Here is a 24,257-nt window from a genome sequence, read left to right on the forward strand (position 1 = left end):
GGAACTGAAGAAAGGGTGCATGGAGATTAGGGACAGTAATTGACTTTCTGCTTTTCATTGTAAAGTTTCAGCTTTCCTGTCTATGACAACAGTGGGGAATAGAAGTACAGCGTGAAACCTCTCCTCCTTCTCTCGTGCGCGTTGTAAATACGTAAACAGATGCTATAGCTTGTTAATAATCGATGCTCCTTTGGTGGTCGGTCGGTCAGTCAGTCAGCATAGCGCAGTACTGGTGGGTATTAGAATCTGGATATCATTGTTTTTGGAGAGAGGAGGGAGGGAGGATGGGTGAATATATAAAGTGGGCGGTGTTACGTCTCGATTGACAGTTTATCTAATGAGCAGTGCAGCACGAGTCTATAAATCCGGGGAGACGTCACTCCCAAGTGTTCATTCACGAGTAATAAGACGAACAGTGAACAGGCATCCACGAGCGCAGCGCAACACTGACGCACCAAGTTAAGTACCAAAACAAAACACTGGTGTGGCATCGCCCTGCACGCGCACACACGGACGTGACCATTGTGGAGTATTGTACTGTCCTACTGTGGAAGGCGAGGAGGAGAGCAGCGCGAACAGAGAGAGAGGGGTCAGATATTGGATATTGATCTTCCGTTAAACCTTCACCTCTTTGGATAACCTGGGAATTCTAAAAAAAGTTCCTTTGGCGGGTTGGAACATCCAACAAAGGTTCTAATAACGGAAAAACAACGAAGTGGAACGAGAAGAAGGATTTATATTTTGTTCTTTCTTTCTGCTTTTTTATTTGTATTCCCCCAACACTTTGGAATAGTGGGCTTTGGAATATAGGGGATATATTGGCGGGTGACGCGGCTGCCCTGGATAAGCGAGAAGGATGGCAGCTTGGTTCACTTTTACCATCGCATTCAGTTCCACTATATTGACACAGGTAAGGAGGAATCCGCCGGATACCCTACAGGAGCTCTCGGGGAATGATTACTCAAAGTAGCCTATTCCAAGGAGCGGGGCTCTTTTAGCGTGTGCGTAACGGTGTTTTTAAAAATGATATCTTCTCTCTCTTTTTTTAGGTATTTGGATCCGGTGTTTTTGAGATCGATCTACATGAATTTAAAAACAGCAACGGATTGCTGGAGAATGGCAACTCGTGCAGGCTCAACTGCAGGACTTTCTTTCGTGTTTGTCTAAAGAACTACCAGGCGGTAGTGTCGCCAGGTGACTGTATATTTGGAAGTGCGGTGACACCGGTGCTAGGGGCCAACTCCTTTAGCGCCAAGGACGGGGGAACTTTCAGTAGACCCATCCGACTACCGTTCAAATTTGGATGGCCGGTAAGACAGACAGCCTAGACCCATATTATTAGTTTAATGTGTGCCATGCCAAGGTCAGTGTTGTTGTGTTGTGAAGCAGGCGGGTTGTGATTGGTTTGGAGAGAATGAAAGCGCACCAGTTATTGGTGAGTGATGAGATAATCCATCATTAGGTAATGCTGTGTGGATCACCAAACAGACACACAGAGAGGATTGACACACAACACACGAAGTTGTTTATTTCAAACTGCAGCACACAGCGGAATGGCCTATTATAACATGTTTGCCTCTATGCAATTTACAATACTAAATGGTATAGCCATGCATATACAGACTGTTCGTTTTTGAATTGCGCTCCATTTTAACTGTGATAAAGTGAATTATATTGCCTTTATGAACTGGATTTTGAATGATATTTCTAATGACTGAATGCGTTCTGTCCGTAGGGATCGTTTTCTTTGATAATTGAAGCCTGGTATTCACCTTCAGCGGATCTACCTGTAGGTAAGTCGATCTATTTAACGCCACAAGAGGGCGACCTTTCTACACATTTCACCAATAGGCCCTCTATAACAAACACCTACAAATGTCAAACCTTATACATAATGAGTATCTTCTCACTAATATTGATCTATTGCCCTTATTGTTAATTGTTCCCTATATTTTTCTAATCTTTACGCAGCCCTTTGTTGCTCAGCTTCAAAACACCTTTTTTAATTATTGTGCTCCAACACAATGTGACTTCCTGCGGTGTATTTCTGGCGTGGGAACGAGTTGAGGGCTTTGGTGAGAACACACAGAGCCAGCCAAGATTGTGTGACGACATCTTCCTGTATTTAACACCTTGCTCTGTTACGCCCCATTGGAAGCGGCCTGGGAAGGTTTTCACCTTGCTCTGTTACGCCCATTGGAAGCGGCCTGGGAAGGTTTTCACCTTGCTCTGTTACGCCCATTGGAAGCGGCCTGGGAAGGTTTAACACCTTGCTCTGTTACGCCCATTGGAAGCGGCCTGGGAAGGTTTAACACCTTGCTCTGTTACGCCCATTGGAAGCGGCCTGGGAAGGTTTAACACCTTGCTCTGTTACGCCCATTGGAAGCGGCCTGGGAAGGTTTAACACCTTGCTCTGTTACGCCCATTGGAAGCGGCCTGGGAAGGTTTTTTGCTGACAGAAAGGAAGAGGACATTTCAATCTCAGTTTATTGTGCATCTAAACCATTATGGTTGTTATTATAAGAGTTGATAAGAAGCCATTTGATCTGCGTAAGGCGTCTTGGCAGGCTGTAGGGCCGGTACATATTCAAATCAGGCCCAGTGAAAGGAGCATGCATGATATTTCACATGGAATAGGTCTAGGATATTTCAATCATATGATATGAGACATGGCACTATGACTGATAGGAGAACAATGGATGATAGAGAATACAGTAACAGACGATGTTAGACCACGTTAGACCACGTTAGACCCACGTTAGACCATGTTAGACCCACGTTAGACCACGTTAGACCCACGTTGGACCACGTTAGACTACGTTAGACCACGTTAGACCCACGTTAGACCCACAATAGACCACGTTAGACTACGTTAGACCGCGTTAGACCGCGTTAGACCACATTAGACTACGTTAGACCACTTTAGACCACGTTAGACCACGTTAGACCACGTTAGACCACATTACATGTTAGACCCACGTTAGACCCACGTTAGACCACGTTAGACCACATTACATGTTAGACCCACGTTAGACCACGTTAGACCCACGTTAGACCACGTTAGACCATGTTAGACCACATTACATGTTAGACCCACGTTAGACCATCTATATGGCCTAATGGAACATGATTGTACTGCAGACAACTACTTTTCTAACATGGCTGTAACAAAATAGACTGCTTCTCTTTGCGTCTCACTTTGGGGTCTAGGCCGGGTTTCTGTAAAAGCACTATGTGACAACTAAATGTAATTTATTGATTGATATTGATTGATGTAACTAATATTCTATAGAAATGTTTGTGGTCATACAAACATCCTTCAACAATGTGGTGCTGGGCTGATAAAGTGTACATGACAAGATGTTTATCTAATGCATTTTCTCTCTCTCTCTCTCTCTCTCTCTCTCTCTCTCTCTCTCTCTCTCTCTCTCTCTCTCTCTCTGCCTCTCTCTCTGCTCTTCTCTCTCTCTCTCTCTCTCTCTCTCTCTCTCTCTCTCTCTCTTTCTCTCTCTCTCTCTCTCTCTCTCTCTCTCTCTCTCTCTCTCTCTCTCTCTCTCTCTCTCTCTCTCTCTCTCTCTCTCTCTCTCTCTCTCTCTCTCTCTCTCTTCTCTCTCTCTCTCTCTCTCTCTCTCTCTCTCTCTCTCTCTCTCTCTCTCTCTCTCTCTCTCTCTCTCTCTCTCTCTCTCTCTCTCTCTCTCTCTCTCTCTCTCTCTCTCTCTCTCTCTCTCTCTCTCTCTCTCTCCTTCATTTCCAGACACCAGCAACCCAGAGTTGTTGATTAGTTTCTTTACCATCCAGAGACAGTTGGGCGTAGGGGCCGCCTGGTCTCAGGATGTTCAGAGCGGCCGACAGACGGAGTTACGGTATTCTTACCGCTTCATCTGCAATGACAATTACTACGGAGACAGTTGTTCCAAAATATGCACGCCAAGGGACGACCGTTTTGGCCACTACACCTGCGACCGCGGCGACGGCCAGTTATCCTGTCTGCCCGGCTGGAAGGGAAAATACTGTGAAGAACGTAAGCAACCGAGAAACCAACCGTTACCGAACCACAACCACAACCCCACTGGCCTATCAGAGTTGCCTGGGGTTTGATTGATTGTCTGCATTCAACCCCACTGGCCGATCAGAGTTGCCGGGGGTTTGATTGATTGTCTGCATCCATGTCACACCTGTCTTTGACCAATATGTTGGATATATAATCACAATTTCTTCATTGATTATAGGCCTATGCTATAGGCCAGTGTTTTTATTCTAGCAAGCTTGGTACACAGTTTTTAGATGCACTTTGGCTGCTTCTTCAATGAGGCCTGTTCTGCTGTGCTTTTTGAGCTTGTTGGTACATAGTTTTCAGAGAGCGAGTGAAAGGTGTAGCTGTTGCTTCCTTGTATATAGGTAGTCTGTGTTCTCTGCTAAGAGGTTATTAAATGGCACAGGAGTTAGCACTCTTACAGCTGTAGGGTCACTGGTTCAAGCCTGCTTTGATTGTTTTTCCTCAATCGCTACATTGGTGGCAGCGGTGGGATGATGCCACAGTCTCTCAGGGTTTTGTTGAAAGCTTGTCCTGATGCACTGGTCCTGCAAGAGAGAGACAGATAGAGAGAGTGAGAATAGTGTTGCCCCCCCTGTATGTTAACCAACTACGAACTCTGCTAAGAGGCCTGGACTTTTATGGCGCAGGACCTTTTTATTTTAATATTTGCACATAAAAGGGCCACAGAAATAAAAGTGTGGATATGAGGACATTTTGTCATGCTACATTGGTTGAAGAGGTCATATCTGAGGGCTACAGCATGTGAGAATGAACACTTGTGTAGTAAGTGTATGAAAAGGAGTAAGCGCTGTGTGTAGGGCTGTGGAAGAAAAAGGACATCCTGTTAGAGAGGGGCAGGTTGCTGAACATGAGGACAAGCGAAATATTTGTGCAAAACCCACAATATGCCTAAACATAGTATTAGTTCACTATAAATGATGACAACAACAAAGCTGTTTCTCTTCTCTGTGTTTTGGACAGAACACCAATGAACTCCTACTATCACCGGTGTCTTGTTTTGTATGCTTTGTACAAAATAATAAAATGCAGGACGACAGGATCTTTATAAACGTAGCTCTTTATTAGCTAGCTGTAACTGGCATGTTCATGTGTCTCCGGCCATGATCATCTTTAGAATGCCCTCGACCACCAGGGTGGTCTTAACCAATCATAGCACAGTATGATATGACAGTAGAATGAATCCAATTACAATTCAGTATGCTGACACATATGAATATTACAACAGGGAGAACAGCCAGTTGGCAGGCAGGGTTAGGACCCGTTCCTAGAGGTTGATGTGTACGCCTCTTTCACCAAAACAAATTCATCAAAGAAAATATTTCAGGGAAACATCTTAAAACATATAATCGCTACCATTTGTTGGAGTCAGTTGGAACCGCAGTGTGACAAGGGATCTGTCATCGGCATCGCTTGGCGGTGAATGAGAAATTGGCATGCTTTATGGTTGCATTTTGACCGTGGCGCCAAATCCTTGACCAGGGCAATTACATACCCACCTACCGTCGTAGTATAGAAAAAAGATTGTAGAATAGAAACATTGCACGTGAGGTGAGGGAGATGGATGGATGGATCTCTCTCTTTCTCCACCCCTCCATCGCTCTCCCTGGCTGTGAGAGAGGAGTTTGTATTTCTATACCACACCCTGAAAGTAGAGCGGGTTCCTGGTCATTTAATCCGGGAGAGTTTAAACGTCACCTGGAGGAGCACGGGCCGCGGCAGCACACGCCGGGGTTAATCGCAACATTAATATCCGCCACGCGCCACCGAAATTGTAGTCTCCCTATTGTTGGGGGCTCGCGGGTGGCGTAGCAGCTGCAAGTACGGTTTGCGCAGACTAGGAACAACAATGGTGGCAGCTGTCCGCTATTGAGCACGGGCATCTGTTCAGGAATAACCGGCCGTTTACCGGCGGTCGCCAGCCTATCCAACCCCGAATCAGAGTCACACAGAGAGAGATAGGGGCCATATAGAGCGCAAGACATACAAGCCGTAAATTAAGCAGCTTCCTCATGGTCCCCATGTAGCAGTTGGGTGGTGTGACAGGTTCAGTTGGAGCTTGTGTCTTGTCTGCCTTTTGAAGAAGATGCATTGTGGCTGAAATGAATAGATTTTATGCTGGAGATAGGCTCCTGAAGTATTTAGAATGCATAATGCCTCGAACGGTTTTATTGCAGCTCAGTTTTATTATAGACTGTATACATGCAAGCACATCTTTTGTGTGTTTTATGATGAAGGCCCGTTTTTTTGTTGGTGAAATAATATTTCACGATTGAAATTGCAGCTCTTTTGATGTACACCGGTTACTGTAATGATAGCTTTGCCTATCATGACTGTGCGGCTAAACGCATGTAATGTAGTCAGATTGATTTACTTCCACTGTCCACTGTTTGAATGACGTTTGAGACACTGTAACTAACCCCTGGATATCTTATTGATCTGTGTGTATCACAGCCATCTGCCTGGAGGGATGCAGTGAAGGAAATGGAAACTGCTCCAGACCTGGCCAGTGTGTGTAAGTAATACTGAAATGATAAAATATGTGGGACATTTGATGGGAAAGTGTGTGTGTGTGTGTATGTGTGTGTGTGTGTCTGTGTGTGTGTGTGTGTGTGTGTGTGTGTGTGTGTGTGTGTGTGTGAGAGAGAGAGAGAGACAGGATTTAGTGCCGATATTTCTCCAAACTGGTCCAATATTTCCTATTCCATGTGATGTCAACTGTTCAGCAGGAAGCAATCTATTTTTGAAAGCTCACGATCAAGCAGCCAACTCTCTCTTTCTCTCTCTCTCTCAGTCTGTCTCTCTCTCTCTCTTTCTTTCTCGCTCTCTAAAACACTGTTTTTCTCATTCCTCCCCTCTCTCTCTCACTCTCTCACTCTTTCAATAAGAAACACACCTCTTAATACTATTTATCTCCCTCTACGCCCCCCTTTCTCTTCCACTCATTGAGAAAGTGAAATCCATCATTACTACCACACCTTTACTCCTGACCATTACTACCACACCTTTACTCCTGACCATTACTACCACACCTTTACTCCTGATCATTACTACCACACCTTTACTCCTGACCATTACTACCACACCTTCACTCCTGACCATTACTACCACACCTTTACTCCTGACCATTACTACCACACCTTTACTCCTGACCATTACTACCACACCTTTACTCCTGATCATTACTACCACACCTTTACTCCTGATCATTACTACCACACCTTTACTCCTGACCATTACTAACTCTGACCTGATGATATTCTTATCGCTGTTTTAGTGTTGCTGCTCAATCAAACAAGTAGGATTACATGCATACAGGACTGCTAAAAGACACTAAGCTCTCTCTCTCTCTCTCTCTCTCTCTCTCTCTCTCTCTCTCTCTCTCTCTCTCTCTCTCTCTCTCTCTCTCTCTCTCTCTCTCTCTCTCTCTCTCTCTCTCTCTCTCTCTCTCTCTCTCTCTCTCTCTCTCTCTCTCTCTCTCTCTCTCTCTCTCTCTCTCTCTCTCTCTCTCTCTCTCTCTCTCTCTCTCTCTCTCTCTCTCGCTCTCTCCCTCTCTCTCTCTCTCTCTCTCTCTCTCTCTCGCTCTCTCCCTCGCTCCTCAGCACCCGTAAAATTGGTTTATTCCTCGATGCCCTTTCACAACCGACTTTCCCACGGCAGGCTAAAGGACTAAATAATGGATTAATACCTCACGGCATTAATGTGATGGCCTAAATCAGAAATTCAAGGGTGACGCCGAAAACATTAAGATAAATGCATCCAAAGTGTCCCATTACACTTAACACACATCCCAAAATGTAGGCTAAGTAATTGTTTATATGTATTACACATATAAACAATTATCCCCAAAAACAAAAAACATTGTAAAGTGGTTATCCCACTGGCTATAAGGTGAATGCACCTATTTGTAAGTCGCTCTGGATAAGAGCGTCTGCTAAATGACGTAAATGTAAATAAAACATTATTCTCACAGTTATTGAAATAGCCTATTTTATCATTTGCAAGAAGCCGATAGCCTACAGTGAGGGGAAAAAAGTATTTGATCCCCTGCTGATATTGTACGTTTGCCTATTGACAAAGAAATGATCAGTCTATAATTTTAATGGTAGGTTTATTTGAACAGTGAGAGACAGAATAACAACAAAATAATCCAGAAAAACGATTATTGATTTGCATTTTAATGAGGGAAATAAGTATTTGACCCCCTCTCAATCAGAAAGATTTCTGGCTCCCAGGTGTCTTTTATACAGGTAACGAGCTGAAATTAGGAGCACACTCTTAAAGGGAGTGCTCCTAATCTCAGCTTGTTACCTGTATAAAAGACACCTGTTCACAGAAGCAATCAATCAATCAGATTCCAAACTCTCAACCATGGCCAAGACCAAAGAGCTCTCCAAGGATGTCAGGGACAAGATTGTAGACCTACACAAGGCTGGAATGGGCTACAAGACCATCGCCAAGCAGCTTGGTGAGAAGGTGACAACAGTTGGTGCGATTATTCGCAAATGGAAGAAACACAAAAGAACTGTCAATCTCCCTCGGCCTGGGGCTCCATGCAAGATCACACCTCGTGGAGTTACAATGATCATGAGAATGGTGAGGAATCAGCCCAGAACTACACGGGAGGATCTTGTCAATGATCTCAAGGCAGCTGGGACCATAGTCACCAAGAAAACAATTGGAAACACACTACGCCGTGAAGGACTGAAATCCTGCAGCGCCCGCAAGGTCCCCCGGCTCAAGAAAGCACATATACAGGGCCGTCTGAAGTTTGCCAATGAACATCTGAATGATTCAGAGGAGAACTGGGTGAAAGTCTTGTGGTCAGATGAGACCAAAATCGAGCTCTTTGGCATCAACTCAACTCGCCGTGTTTGGAGGAGGAGGAATGCTGCCTATGACCCCAAGAACACCATCCCCTCCATCAAACATGGAGGTGGAAACATTATGCTTTGGGGGTGTTTTTCTGCTAAGGGGACAGGACAACTTCACCGCATCAAAGGGACGATGGACGAGGCCATGTACCGTCAAATCTTGGGTGAGAACCTCCTTCCCTCAGCCAGGGCATTGAAAATGGGTCGTGGATGGGTATTCCAGCATGACAATGACCCAAAACACATGGCCAAGGCAACAAAGGAGTGGCTCAAGAAGAAGCACATTAAGGTCCTGGAGTGGCCTAGCCAGTCTCCAGACCTTAATCCCATAGAAAATCTGTGGAGGGAGCTGAAGATTCGAGTTGCCAAACGTCAGCCTCGAAACCTTAATAACTTATAGAATTTCTGCAAAGAGGAGTGGAACAAAATCCCTCCTGAGATGTGTGCAAACCTGGTGGCCAACTACAAGAAACGTCTGACCTCTGTGATTGCCAACAAGGGTTTTGCCACCAAGTACTAAGTCATGTTTTGCAGAGGGGTCAAATACTTATTTCCCTCATTAAAATGCAAATCAATTTATAATTTTTTTTGACATGCGTTATTTTCTGGATTTTTTTGTTGTTATTCTGTCACTCACTGTTCAAATAAACCTACCATTAAAATTATAGACTGATCATGTATTTTGTCAGTGGGCAAACGTACAAAATCAGCAGGGGATCAAATACTTTTTTCCCTCACTTTATAAGTTCTAGCAAGTGTCAAAACTTCTGTTATTATTTTTCAATGACATATTCTTGGAAATTCTTCCAATTCAATATTATTGGAAATAATCAAGACAAACTATATAATTAATGTGAGTAAATGCCTCATGTTTTATAACAAAGAAGTGTGTGTGTTTGTGCACACGGAGGATGCTGCGAAGTGTATTTAGTCTAGAGGCTGTTTTTGAACACTTGTCCTATTAATTAATAACTATTAATTTTAGTTGATGTTTTGCCAATATCCGAAGGGTATTTGTAACTCTGATTGGCCGGGGTTATATTTCTCTCTCTCTCTCTCCCTCTCTCTCTCCCTCTCTCTCTCCCTCTCTCTCACCCTCTCTCTCACCCTCTCTCTCACCCTCTCTTTCACCCTCTCTTTCACCCTCTCTCTCTCTCTCTCTCTCTCTCTCTCTCTCTCTCTCTCTCTCTCTCTCTCTCTCTCTCTCTCTCTCTCTCTCTCTCTCTCTCTCTCTCTCTCTCTCTCTCTCTCTCTCTCTCTCTCTCTCTCTCTCTCTCTCTCTCTCTCTCTCTCTCTCTCTCTCTCTCTCTCTCTCTCTCTCTCTCTCTCTCTCTCTCTCTCTCTCTCTCTCTCTCTCTCTCCCTCCCTCTCTCCCTGTTGTTGGGAATTAGGTTTCACTGGGGAACATGAGAAAAGAAAGCCATTTTGAAGCATTGGTTATTGCCAGAGGCCTAAGCATCTTGATCAACAGCTCTTATATTAACAGTTTTTCCTCTGTGATAATAGTGACCAGTATTACATTATAATTACCAGAATGGATCTGTGTGGATACATCCATTGTATAGTTTGGCACTGCATATTTTGTGGTCGTAAAAATATGTCAGTGTGATCTTAAGATTGTGGTCAGTGGGTCCATACATTCAAAACTATAAGTATGGACAGCTATGCTTTAATCAGTCAATCAATCAATTAACAAATCAACCAATCAGTCAGTCAGTCAATCAATGATGTATAGATAAAGATCTTGGTATTGATGAAGGATCGTTTACCCTGAATGACCTCTCCTATGTCTCCAGGTGCAGAGAAGGTTGGCAGGGTCCGTTCTGCGACGAGTGTAAGAAGTACCCCGCTTGTAAGCATGGCACCTGCCAACAGCCTTGGCAGTGTAACTGTAAGGAAGGCTGGGGAGGGCTCTTCTGTGACCAGGGTAAGAACCCATCTTCATCATCATCATCATCACCATCGTAGTTGCACAGAGAAAGGGCAATCTGACTGAAACGTATCGGAAAATATGTGCATTTAGTGATATTTTTTTTGATTCAAATACTGACCGTAAAATAATTGTGTTTCAGATTATTTTGTGCCCAATACATATTAAATAGTAAATAATGTATTGTGTCATTTTGGAGTCACTTTTTATTGTAAATAAGTGAGAAAGTTACAGAGGGTCAAAGATCATACCCCCAAGACATGATAACCTCCCCTGTTATTGGAAATGGTGAGAGGTTAGCATATCTTGGGGGTATGTAAAATAATATAATTGCCCAAATTCTTTGGAGCATACAATATAACTCAGTATTTAAATGATTTATTTTTATACAGTCATTATTGCTCATCTTTATCAAAGGTGTCAATGATTTAACAATACACGTACAGTATATTACCTTATATTTGAACTTTATTTGACCTTTGACCCCTCTGCTCCTCCATCTCAGACCTGAACTTCTGCACGCACCACCGGCCGTGTGATAACGGGGCGACCTGTATGAACACGGGCCAGGGCAGCTACACCTGTACCTGTCCCCCTGGGTTCACCGGGGTCAACTGTGAGCTGGAACTGCAGGAGTGTGACAGCAACCCCTGTAGGAACGGAGGACTCTGCACGGTGAGCAGTGGTTAGATTGGCACGTTAGAAGGGACAACCCCTGTAGGAACGGAGGACTCTGCACGGTGAGCAGTGGTTAGATTGGCACGTTAGAAGGGACAACCCCTGTAGGAACGGAGGACTCTGCACGGTGAGCAGTGGTTAGATTGGCACGTTAGAAGGGACAACCCCTGTAGGAACGGAGGACTCTGCACGGTGAGCAGTGGTTAGATTGCACGTTAGAAGGGACAACCCCTGTAGGAACGGAGGACTCTGCACGGTGAGCAGTGGTTAGATTGGCACGTTAGAAGGGACAACCCCTGTAGGAACGGAGGACTCTGCACGGTGAGCAGTGGTTAGATTGGCACGTTAGAAGGGACAACCCCTGTAGAAACTGAGGACTCTGCACGGTGAGCAGTGGTTAGATTGGCACGTTAGAAGGGACAACCCCTGTAGGAACGGAGGACTCTGCACGGTGAGCAGTGGTTAGATTGGCACGTTAGAAGGGACAACCCCTGTAGGAACGGAGGACTCTGCACGGTGAGCAGTGGTTAGATTGGCACGTTAGAAGGGACAACCCCTGTAGGAACGGAGGACTCTGCACGGTGAGCAGTGGTTAGATTGGCACGTTAGAAGGGACAACCCCTGTAGGAACGGAGGACTCTGCACGGTGAGCAGTGGTTAGATTGGCACGTTAGAAGGGACAACCCCTGTAGGAACGGAGGACTCTGCACGGTGAGCAGTGGTTGATTGGCACGTTAGAAGGGACAACCCCTGTGGAACGGAGGACTCTGCACGGTGAGCAGTGGTTAGATTGGCACGTTAGAAGGGACAACCCCTGTAGGAACGGAGGACTCTGCACGGTGAGCAGTGGTTAGATTGGCACGTTAGAAGGGACAACCCCTGTAGGAACGGAGGACTCTGCACGGTGAGCAGTGGTTAGATTGGCACGTTAGAAGGGACAACCCCTGTAGGAACGGAGGACTCTGCACGGTGAGCAGTGGTTAGATTGGCACGTTAGAAGGGACAACCCCTGTAGGAACGGAGGACTCTGCACGGTGAGCAGTGGTTAGATTGGTACGTTAGAAGGGACAACCCCTGTAGGAACGGAGGACTCTGCACGGTGAGCAGTGGTTAGATTGGCACGTTAGAAGGGACAACCCCTGTAGGAACGGAGGACTCTGCACGGTGAGCAGTGGTTAGATTGGCACGTTAGAAGGGACAACCCCTGTAGGAACGGAGGACTCTGCACGGTGAGCAGTGGTTAGATTGGCACGTTAGAAGGGACAACCCCTGTAGGAATGGAGGACTCTGCACGGTGAGCAGTGGTTAGATTGGCACGTTAGAAGGGACAACCCCTGTAGGAACGGAGGACTCTGCACGGTGAGCAGTGGTTAGATTGGCACGTTAGAAGGGACAACCCCTGTAGGAATGGAGGACTCTGCACGGTGAGCAGTGGTTAGATTGGCACGTTAGAAGGGACAACCCCTGTAGGAATGGAGGACTCTGCACGGTGAGCAGTGGTTAGATAGACACGTTAGAAGGAACAACCCCTGTAGGAATGGAGGACTCTGCACGGTGAGCAGTGGTTAGATTGGCACGTTAGAAGGGACAACCCCTGTAGGAACGGAGGACTCTGCACGGTGAGCAGTGGTTAGATTGGCACGTTAGAAGGGACAACCCCTGTAGGAATGGAGGACTCTGCACGGTGAGCAGTGGTTAGATAGACACGTTAGAAGGAACAACCCCTGTAGGAATGGAGGACTCTGCACGGTGAGCAGTGGTTAGATTGGCACGTTAGAAGGGACAACCCCTGTAGGAACGGAGGACTCTGCACGGTGAGCAGTGGTTAGATTGGCACGTTAGAAGGGACAACCCCTGTAGGAACGGAGGACTCTGCACGGTGAGCAGTGGTTAGATTGGCACGTTAGAAGGGACAACCCCTGTAGGAACGGAGGACTCTGCACGGTGAGCAGTGGTTAGATTGGCACGTTAGAAGGGACAACCCCTGTAGGAACGGAGGACTCTGCGCGGTGAGCAGTGGTTAGATTGGCACGTTAGAAGGGACAACCCCTGTAGGAACGGAGGACTCTGCACGGTGAGCAGTGGTTAGATTGGCACGTTAGAAGGGACAACCCCTGTAGGAACGGAGGACTCTGCGCGGTGAGCAGTGGTTAGATTGGCACGTTAGAAGGGACAACCCCTGTAGGAACGGAGGACTCTGCGCGGTGAGCAGTGGTTAGATTGGCACGTTAGAAGGGACAACCCCTGTAGGAACGGAGGACTCTGCACGGTGAGCAGTGGTTAGATTGGCACGTTAGAAGGGACAACCCCTGTAGGAACGGAGGACTCTGCACGGTGAGTAGTGGTTAGATAGACACGTTAGAAGGGACAACCCCTGTAGGAACGGAGGACTCTGCACGGTGAGCAGTGGTTAGATTGGCACGTTAGAAGGGACAACCCCTGTAGGAACGGAGGACTCTGCACGGTGAGCAGTGGTTAGATTGGCACGTTAGAAGGGACAACCCCTGTAGGAACGGGAGGACTCTGCACGGTGAGTAGTGGTGAGATAGACACGTTAGAAGGGACAACCCCTGTAGGAACGGAGGACTCTGCACGGTGAGCAGTGGTTAGATTGGCACGTTAGAAGGGACAACCCCTGTAGGAATGGAGGACTCTGCACGGTGAGCAGTGGTTAGATTGGCACGTTAGAAGGGACAACCCCTGTAGGAACGGAGGACTCTGCACGGTGAGCAGTGGTTAGATTGGCACGTTAGAAGGGACAACCCCTGTAGGAACGGAGGACTCTGCACGGTGAGCAGTGGTTAGATTGGCACGTTAGAAGGGACAACCCCTGTAGGAACGGAGGACTCTACACGGTGAGCAGTGGTTAGATTGGCACGTTAGAAGGGACAACCCCTGTAGGAACGGAGGACTCTGCACGGTGAGCAGTGGTTAGATTGGCACGTTAGAAGGGACAACCCCTGTAGGAACGGAGAACTCTGCACGGTGAGTAGTGGTTAGATAGGCACGTTAGAAGGGACAACCCCTGTAGGAACGGAGGACTCTGCACGGTGAGCAGTGGTTAGATTGGCACGTTAGAAGGGACAACCCCTGTAGGAACGGAGGACTCTGCACGGTGAGTAGTGGTTAGATAGGCACGTTAGAAGGGACAACCCCTGTAGGAATGGAGGACTCTGCACGGTGAGCAGTGGTTAGATTGGCACGTTAGAAGGGACAACCCCTGTAGGAACGGAGGACTCTGCACGGTGAGTAGTGGTTAGATAGACACGTTAGAAGGGACAACCCCTGTAGGAACGGAGGACTCTGCACGGTGAGTAGAATGTGCTAGAAGGCCCCCCACAAGTCACTCGATGCCCAGTCTAGAAGGGACAGGAAGTGGCAACATTGTCAGAACTGATGAGCAGCTAGGTACACTATATAAACAAAAGTATGTGGACACCTCTTCAAATTACTAGATTTGGCTATTTCAGACACACCCGTTGCTGACAGGTGTATAAAAATCGTGCACACAGCCATGCAATCTCCATAGACAAACATTTGGCAGTAGAATGGCCTTACTGAAGAGCTCAGTGACTTTCAACTTGGCACCGTCATCGGATGCCACCGTTCCAACAAGTCAGTTCGTCAAATTTCTGCCCTGCTAGAGCTGCCCCGGTCAACTGTAAGTGCTGTTATTGTGAAGTGGAAACGTCTAGGAGCAACAACGGCTCAGCTGCAAAGTGGTAAGCCACACAAGCTCACAGAACGGGACCGCCGAGTGCTGAAGCGCGTTGCACGTAAAAATCATCTGTCCTCGGTTGCAACACTCACTACAGAGTTTCAAACTGCCTCATGAAGCAACGTCAGCACAAGAACTGTTCATCGGGAGCTTCATGAAATGGGTTTCCATGGCCGAGCAGCCGCACACAAGCCTAAGATCACCAAGCGCAATGCCAAGCGTCGGCTGGAGTGGTGTGAAGCTCGCCGCCATTGGACTCTGGAGCAGTGGCAATGCGTTCTCTGGAGTGATGAATCACGCTTCACCATCTGGCAGTCCGATGGACGAATCTGGGTTTGGCGGATGCCAGGAGAAATCTACTTGCCCCAATGCATAGTGACAACTGTAAAGTTTGGTTGAAGATGAATAATGGTCTGGGGCTGTTTTTCATGGCTTGGGCTAGGCCCCTTAGTTCCAGTGAAGGGAAATCTTAACGCTACAGCATACAATGTAATTCTAGACGATTCTGTGCTCTCAACTTTGTGGCAACAGTTTGGGGAAGGCCCTTTCCTGTTTCAGCATGACAATGCCCCCGTGCACAAAGCAAGATACATACAGAAATGGTTTGTCAAGATCAGTGTGGAAGAACTGGCCTGCACAGAGCCCTGACCTCAACCCCATCGAACACCTTTCGGATGAATTGGAATGCAGACTGCGAGGCAGGTCTAATCACCCAACATCAGTGCCCGACCTCACTAATGCTCTTGTGGCTGAATGGAAGCAAGTCCCTGCAGTAATGTTCCAACATCTAGTGTAAAGCCTTCCCAGAAGAGTGGAGGCTGTTATAGCAGCAAAGGAGGGACCAACTCCATTTTAATGCTCATTAATTTGGAATGAGATGTTTAGATGAGCAGGTGTCCACATACTTTTGGTCATGTAGTGTACTTAAGGGTAATGGATTAGAACTATGTTGCCTGGACCACAGTAGTCACTAGATAGCCAGCCTAGAAGGGACAATAGCAGAAATGTTGTCAGAACTGATGTGAAAGGAAGGAAGGATGCATTTGAGAAATTACTGTAATCAATCAGTCTTTGCCTGACCTTAGATCTAAACTCTCTCCCCCTCTCTCTCTCTCTCCCTTTCTAGAACCTGGATGTTGGCTACACGTGTTCGTGTCCGCAGGGCTTCGAGGGCTCCCACTGTGAACACAGCCTGCTGACCTGTGCCGACTCCCCCTGCTTCCACAGCGGACAGTGCCATCAGAAGGACAACGGGCACAGCTACATCTGCGAGTGTCCGCCCGGATACACAGGACTCAACTGTGAGAAGAGAGTGGACAAGTGCACGTCTCTTCCCTGTGCCAACGGTACGCCACGGCTCCTTTCTCCTCTTCTTTTTCCCCCTCCCTCGGAGGAGAGCCACCTCTCCGCTCCGCTCCACCCCCCTCTTCCCTTTCCCTGAATTCCTCTTGGGCCGGCAGTCTGGAAGTGTTCTGGAACAACAGGAATCTGTTGGGAACTCTGCGTCTATTGTGCTTGGATGTAAACATGTGACAGCTTCCAGTCGACTTCCAGGAATGTCACCCAACACTGTTCATTCAGTCAAGCCTGTACTAGACTGAACTGAGGATGGAGGAAAATAATGTGACAAATCATGTGATAAATATCACATCCACATTGGCTAGTGTTTAATGTTTTTGGGGTCAGGGGGACCTGCTTGTTGTGGTGCATGGGTTTGTGATAAAGGGAAAGGACAGAATAATTCAGACTTGAGAGTTCACGTCTGATACATTCGATGGTTACTGAAGTAGTGATGTAGTGTGAAGTGGTGATGTAGTGTGAAGTAGGGAAGTAGTGTGAAGTAGTGATGTAGTGTGAAGTGGTGATGTAGTGTGAAGTAGTGATGTAGTGTGAAGTGGTGATGTAGTGTGAAGTAGTGATGTAGTGTGAAGTGGTGATGTAGTGTGAAGTGGTGATGTAGTGTGAAGTGGTGATGTAGTGTGAAGTAGGGAAGTAGTGATGTAGTGTGAAGTGGTGATGTAGTGTGAAGTAGGGAAGTAGTGATGTAGTGTGAAGTGGTGATGTAGTGTGAAGTAGGGAAGTAGTGTGAAGTGGTGATGTAGTGTGAAGTGGTGATGTAGTGTGAAGTAGGGATGTAGTGTGAAGTGGTGATGTAGTGTGAAGTGGTGATGTAGTGTGAAGTAGGGAAGTAGGGATGTAGTGTGAAGTAGTGATGTAGTGTGAAGTGGTGATGTAGTGTGAAGTAGGGAAGTAGGGATGTAGTGTGAAGTAGTGATGTAGTGTGAAGTGGTGATGTAGTGTGAAGTGGTGATGTAGTGTGAAGTAGGGAAGTAGTGTGAAGTGGTGATGTAGTGTGAAGTGGTGATGTAGTGTGAAGTGGTGATGTGGTGTGAAGTGGTGATGTAGTGTGAAGTGGTGATGTAGTGTGAAGTGGTGATGTAGTGTGAAGTGGTGATGTAGTGTGAAGTAGGGAAGTAGTGTGAAGTAGTGATGTAGTGTGAAGTGGTGATGTAGTGTGAAGTGGTGATGTAGTGTGAAGTGGTGATGTAGTGATGTCGTGTGAAGTGGTGATGTAGTGTGAAGTGGTGATGTAGTGTGAAGTGGTGATGTAGTGTGAAGTGGTGATGTAGTGTGAAGTGGTGATGTAGTGTGAAGTGGTGATGTAGTGTGAAGGAGGGAAGTAGTGATGTAGTGTGAAGTAGTGATGTAGTGTGAAGTAGTGATGTAGTGTGAAGTGGTGATGTAGTGTGAAGTGGTGATGTAGTGTGAAGTAGGGAAGTAGTGATGTAGTGTGAAGTGGTGATGTAGTGTGAAGTGGTGATGTAGTGTGAAGTAGGGAAGTAGTGATGTAGTGTGAAGTGGTGATGTAGTGTGAAGTGGTGATGTGGTGTGAAGTGGTGATGTAGTGTGAAGTAGTGATGTAGTGTGAAGTAGTGATGTGGTGTGAAGTGGTGATGTAGTGTGAAGTGGTGATGTAGTGTGAAGTGGTGATGTGGTGTGAAGTGGTGATGTAGTGTGAAGTAGTGATGTAGTGTGAAGTGGTGATGTAGTGTGAAGTGGTGATGTAGTGTGAAGTAGTGATGTGGTGTGAAGTAGTGATGTGGTGTGAAGTGGTGATGTAGTGATGTAGTGTGAAGTAGTGATGTAGTGTGAAGTAGTGATGTGGTGTGAAGTGGTGATGTAGTGATGTAGTGTGAAGTAGTGATGTAGTGTGAAAATTGGTCATGTGTAAGCAATAGCGAGAATTCCACCTAGGCTGTCAGAGGAGAAGATGGAGCCATTACAACATTGCTTAAACATCAAATCCTCTCAGATCTCCACAAGTGTCTAGAGGTAGGGGCTAGGGGTTGTTTCTGGACAGGGCCTATTGTATATGTCTGCATGCGTGTTCTCTCCCCCAAGACCATAACCCCTGAACCCCTGTGTGTCTCTCTCCAGGCGGTCTGTGTTTGATCCACGGTGGCGTGCGTCTGTGTAGCTGTCGCTCTGGTTTCACCGGCCAGCGCTGTGAGATCAACATCAATGAGTGTGCCGGGAACCCCTGCACCAACGGAGGGACCTGCCTGGACCGCATCAACGACTACACCTGCGCCTGCCCCCCGGGGTACACCGGCCGAAACTGTGACCGTGTCCTGGATGAGTGCTCCATGCGCCCCTGTCTTAACGGAGGGCTCTGCACGGGGAAACCCCCCGCCACCTGTATCTGTCCCGCCGGCTTCACCGGATCACGCTGCCAGTTCTTTGCTGTGACCCTGCCGGTGGGTGGGGAGAGGATCAAAGGAGAGAGCCAAGATGGATTCCAGTGGGCGGCAGTTTCCCTGGCTGTAGGGCTGGTTGCGTTACTGGTGCTGCTATGCATGGTGGGACTGGCTCTAAGACACATCCACAGGCAGACCGGCAGGGACAGGGGAGACGGGGAGACCATGAACAACCTATCAGACGTACAGAGGGATAACCTAATCCCCGCCTCCCAGCTGAAGAACACCAATCAGAAGGTGGGACTGGAGGTGGACTGCGAATCAGAGAAGTCAAACTTTATCCATAAGAACTATCAATTGGACTCGTACAGTAACGCAAAGCTGAAGGCTGATACGTCGCAAGAGGATAAAATCCAAAGTCATGTGATCCATGACAAGTGTTTAGAAGAGAAAATACCGCTGAGTAGAATGTACAGGTAAGAAAAAACACATTTTTGTCTAAATTAAGGTTTTCGATGAGTTCCATCTTGATTCTGAAATGTTAGACCACATCCACAAACATCCAGATCTAGCGAACTGCTTTTGCCATGACACATCGAGACATAGGCTTACTAACAGCTCTTGAAAACATTGCTATACTTACAGCTCTAGGAAACGGTTTCAGTATGTTTGTGTAGGGTGAAGGCCATTCTAAGGGCTGTACATCTTTTCAAATCCCCCCCCCCCCAATCACTCACAAACAAATGTAATACCTATAGACTTCACGTCTGTTCTTTTTAGAGTGAGAGGAGGAAAGGGGTCTCATTCATTTTGTCAGTCGCACTAGGCCTGGCCACAATAGTTAAAACCCAACCACTACTCTCCCCATATACAGTACATAAAGACACAAATGCCTCCAGGCGCACACACACACACACACACACACACACACACACACACACACACCGTCTTGATCCGATCCCACACGGGACCTGAAGGATCAACAGCCAAGTCCGACTCCCAACCATAACCCCCAATCCCCCGTGCACCCACTCCAAGCTTCTAGCCTGCTAATGATTTCAAATGCTCTTTTAATCTCATAAACTCTTTTTTTTTTTTTTTTTTTGTCCAAAGACTTTTACTAAAAACAGACCACAACAGACAGGCTCCTTGGAAACACAATACTGGTCTTAATTTGCACACAGTTTACATTTGACTGTTGCTGAGCCGTACTCCCATCCCCTGTGTGTATATGGGTGATTATGCAGAAGTGGTGGAAATCGGGGGTATGGCTCAGCACAAGTCTTAAAGCATATGTCAGGTAGACAAAGCTACTCCTCACACACTGAAACATAGTGAGAAATGGAATCGGCAACGTGTTGATTGATTTAATTACTTACGCATCTAATTAATTAGGTTGTTAGATGTTTAAATTCTTTACCTACCTTTATTTTGGCAAAAATAACAGGCATTTCCGGGGACAACTGTCAATCATAGAGATAAATAGTCTCCTGAGTGGCGCAGTGGTCTAAGGCACTGCATCGCAGTGTTAGCTGTGCCACTAGAGATCCTGGTTCGAATCCAGCCTCTGTCGTCGCCGGCCGTGACCGGGAGACCTATGGGGCGGCGTCGTCCAGGGTAGGGGAGGGAATGGCCGGCAGGGATGTAGCTCAGTTGGTAGAGCATGGCGTTTGCAACGCCAGGGTTGTGGGTTCGATTCCCACGGGGGGCCAGTATGAAAAATATAATGTATGAACTCACTAACTGTAAGTTGCTCTGGATAAGAGCGTCTGCTAAATGACTAAAATGTAATAAATAGAGGACTCTATATGGATATAACTCGTTTTAGTATAAACGTTGCCATTGATGGCTGCCACCATTTAAAAGTAGCCAACTTGTTGGGAGCGATCAGCCAATGATCAGAGAGCATTGTCTTCTTCAAATTGGGTTGCCTATGGTTTGTAAACCAAAGACTAAGGTCATATCCAGGAGCCAAGACCAAGATTTATACCAGGACATTGGTCCCAAGACCCTGACCCAGACCCAGTGAGTTGAGACCATGACAAATTAAAGACCAAATGTATGTGGTTTCAAGACCAAGACCACTGATCCAGAGTCCATTGTCCCTTGCTTCAATTGTAAGAAAGTAGAGTAGAGTAGGGTAGGGTACAGTAGAGTAGGGTACAGTAGGGTAGAGTAGTGTAGGGTATAGCAGAGTAGAGTAGGGTACAGTAGAGTAGGGTATAGCAGAGTAGAGTAGGGTACAGTAGGGTACAGTAGGGTAGGGTAGGGCAGAGTAGGGTAGGGTACAGTAGAGTAGGGTAGAGTATAGTATAGTATAGTATAGTAGAGTAGAGTAGAGCAGAGTAGGGTAGGGTACAGTAGAGTAGGGTACAGTAGAGTAGAGTAGAGTAGAGCAGAGTAGAGTAGAGTAGGGTACAGTAGAGTAGGGTACAGTATAGCACATTATAGACGTCTATGTTTTGGCCAAATAGATGTCAATGTTTGGGCTCTTGGAGGGCTGGAGCCCCCCTGCTGGCTATGCATCTCAATACTCTACACTTTTTCCTGAAGTGTGCACTTGTCCACTACCCACATGGTGGTCCTCTGTAACTCAGGTGGTAGAGCACAGTGCATGCAACTTGTCCACTACCCACATGGTGGTCCTCTGTAACTCAGGTGGTAGAGCACAGTGGGTGATAGCCTCAATGGCAAAGTTCCAAAGATGAGATCTCTATATATCACTATGGTGTCAATTGTTTCGGTTGTGACCATTTCGGTTTGGACAATTTTGACTTACTTTGGACTTTACAAAATTCCCCATAGATAATATTTGGCTGGCTATCTTTCATTTGGACGTATGTACATCCCAGCAAAAATATATTTTAGTCCCAAAACCGTACTTTACATATTTCTTGATATATTACATGTTCGGTGTGACGCTTCTTAAAAATATATGAAGACTTATCAACTTGCTCACTCATTTTCTCCAAAAAATGTTTGCAGACAGACTACTCCCCTTGTGGCCACAGTGGAGAGGATTGTGGTCACATCACCTGGTGATATTTGTAGGGGTTGTGGCTTAAGGCATAGTCTTTTAAATTGTGTGTTTCGGTAGTGACATCAAAAAGTGGGCCAGCATTTTTCAGAGAAAGATGTTTAAAAAAAAAAAAAACGACTAATTAGATCAGTATCTTTCAATGTAATAATAGAATAACTCAAGATGTTCTATTGAAAAAAATATATATACAAAATACAAAAATCACGAGTTGCTTTATTTTCAAACATGAAGTTTAGGAGTCAAGAGTTTGGAACCTGCCACCTCTCAATAGAAATCGTTGTGTAAACAATTACTGTACTATATTAATTTAACAATATGTTTGTTCCTGTCTGGGATTGAATTAGAACAGATGATGACGTTTACATTTTACATTTTAGTCATTTAGCAGACGCTCTTATCCAGAGCGACTTACCGTTAGTGAATACATATTTTTTTATACTGGCCCCCCCCCGTGGGAATCGAACCCACAACCCTGGCGTTGCAAACGCCATGCTCTATCAACTGAGCTACATCCCTGTCGGCCATTCCCTCCCCTACCCTGGACGAATTGTGCGCCGCCCATGAGTCTCCCGGTCGCGGCCGGCTGCGACAGAGCCTGGATTCGAACCAGGATCTCTAGTGGCACAGTTAGCACTGTGAAGCAGTGCCTTAGACCACTGCGCCACTCAGGAGACGTAAATATTTGTCCTAAATTTGGAGACAATTTTTAAAAAATATATATATATTTTAGAGTGTGATAGCAATTTACACCACTTCTGTAGAATCACCCATAGATATGTTTTCCCTCCCTATACCTCTGTCTCCAGGGAACATTAATTTCCACCCTCCCATCAGTAGGCTACTCGATACATAGCCTAGTTTTACCATATGCTTCTACTTTGCGTCGTTAAGGTGGACTGACCGAGTGTGTGTTGATTTGTGTGTTGCAGTGAAAAGGCGGCGTGTAGGATATCAACGATATGTTCCCCTCGAGACTCTCAGATCTACCAGTCTGTCTTTGTTATAGGAGAGGAGCGGAGGACGTGCGTCACAGCAACAGAGGTAACGATAAAGAAATGAGAAAAAAACAACACTTTTTCCATCAGTACTTATTTGCGGTTTCCCTCGACAGCGTTTCATGTCACACTTTATGGTCAATGACAAATGCTGTACATTTATGCTTTGGTGATGTCTCTGTTTTTATAGATACACATTGTGGAAGTACTGCATATTCTATTACTTAAACATAAGCCAGGGAAATATCCTGTAGGCCTGTATGACGTAATCATATATGCCAAGTCAATATGGTGGAGTAATCTTATATGGCAATGCTCTAAAAGTGTATCAAATCACTATACTTCATTCTGACAATTTGATGGCCTGGAAAGGGGATAAAGTGTACCCATTTACCCCACAGAGTTGGATCCCCTGGACTGCTCTCTCTGCATATGCTTTAGATATGTTTAAAGCTTTAGCAGTACATATACTTGAACTTGAACACAAGCCTATGCATATGGTTTTGATACGTTTAAAGCTTTACTTTGTCTCACAAGCCCTATGTTTTAGCACTGAGTGGAATTGAGAGCGGATGAGCCAAGCAAATTGTGCAGTGTTTCCCCAGTACCCACTGCATATCTTCAATCATTTTTCCTCTCTTCCTCCCCAGGTATAAGCTGTGAGGGGCATGAAGAAGCGAGGGCGCTATAGATGAGGAGGAGGACAAACACAATCGAGGCGGATATTACTTTCTGGATTGTTTACAAAAACCTGAGAAGAGACTGGAGACTGTTTCTGATGTCACTGCTGCTCTGGAACACTTGAGAAATGGAGAGAGCGAGAGAGACGATAAGAGACAGAGAGAGAGAGAGACAGAGACAGACAGACAGACAGACAGACAGACAGACAGACAGACAGACAGACAGACAGACAGACAGACAGACAGAGAGAGAGACAGAGAGAGAGACAGAGAGAGAGAGAGAGAGAACTTCTCTATGAACTAATGACCACCAGCCTGAGAACTTTACTGAACTTTAACATCGACCGAGTGTTTGTATACAAAACGTGTACAGTAAGTCATGGGCCTTTTGACTTCTGGGAACGGTTAAATGAACGGTTAAATTAACTGTTAAATGGTTAAAAGACTGAGTGACTGAACTGCACATAGAGTGTCAGCAAGCAAAACAACGAACTTGAACTGAACTCATCTGTCCTTGGCAGCAATGGAAGAGAGAGTAGGTGAAACAGGACAAATGGCCAGAGCTCGTAGTTGACCCCTGACCTCTCAGT

At 46.1% G+C, this 24,257-nt stretch overlaps 1 protein-coding gene across 1 annotated transcript; it reads left to right on the forward strand.

Moving 5' to 3' along the window:
- The first annotated feature begins 789 nt into the window (after positions 1–789).
- Positions 790–23,873, forward strand: LOC121552428 (delta-like protein 4). Its single transcript, XM_041865360.2, has 11 exons — positions 790–910; positions 1,050–1,310; positions 1,736–1,793; positions 3,755–4,021; positions 6,509–6,569; positions 10,725–10,855; positions 11,364–11,533; positions 16,381–16,600; positions 18,693–19,428; positions 22,922–23,033; positions 23,638–23,873. Exons 1-11 carry the CDS (start codon positions 857–859, stop codon positions 23,641–23,643), a joined length of 2,076 nt encoding a protein of 691 aa, XP_041721294.1. The 5' UTR covers positions 790–856; the 3' UTR covers positions 23,644–23,873.
- The last annotated feature ends 384 nt before the right edge of the window (positions 23,874–24,257 follow it).

This window comes from Coregonus clupeaformis, chromosome 36 (genome assembly GCF_020615455.1).
Source record: "Coregonus clupeaformis isolate EN_2021a chromosome 36, ASM2061545v1, whole genome shotgun sequence".
Lineage (NCBI taxonomy): Eukaryota > Metazoa > Chordata > Actinopteri > Salmoniformes > Salmonidae > Coregonus > Coregonus clupeaformis.

Coding starts and splice junctions, on each gene's coding strand:
- LOC121552428 (XM_041865360.2), top strand. CDS start 857: ATGGCAGCTTGGTTCACTTTTACCATCGCATTCAGTTCCACTATATTG. Junction 1,794..3,754: donor TTCAGCGGATCTACCTGTAG/GTAAGTCGATCT, acceptor CTTCATTTCCAG/ACACCAGCAACCCAGAGTTG. Junction 4,022..6,508: donor GGGAAAATACTGTGAAGAAC/GTAAGCAACCGA, acceptor TGTGTATCACAG/CCATCTGCCTGGAGGGATGC.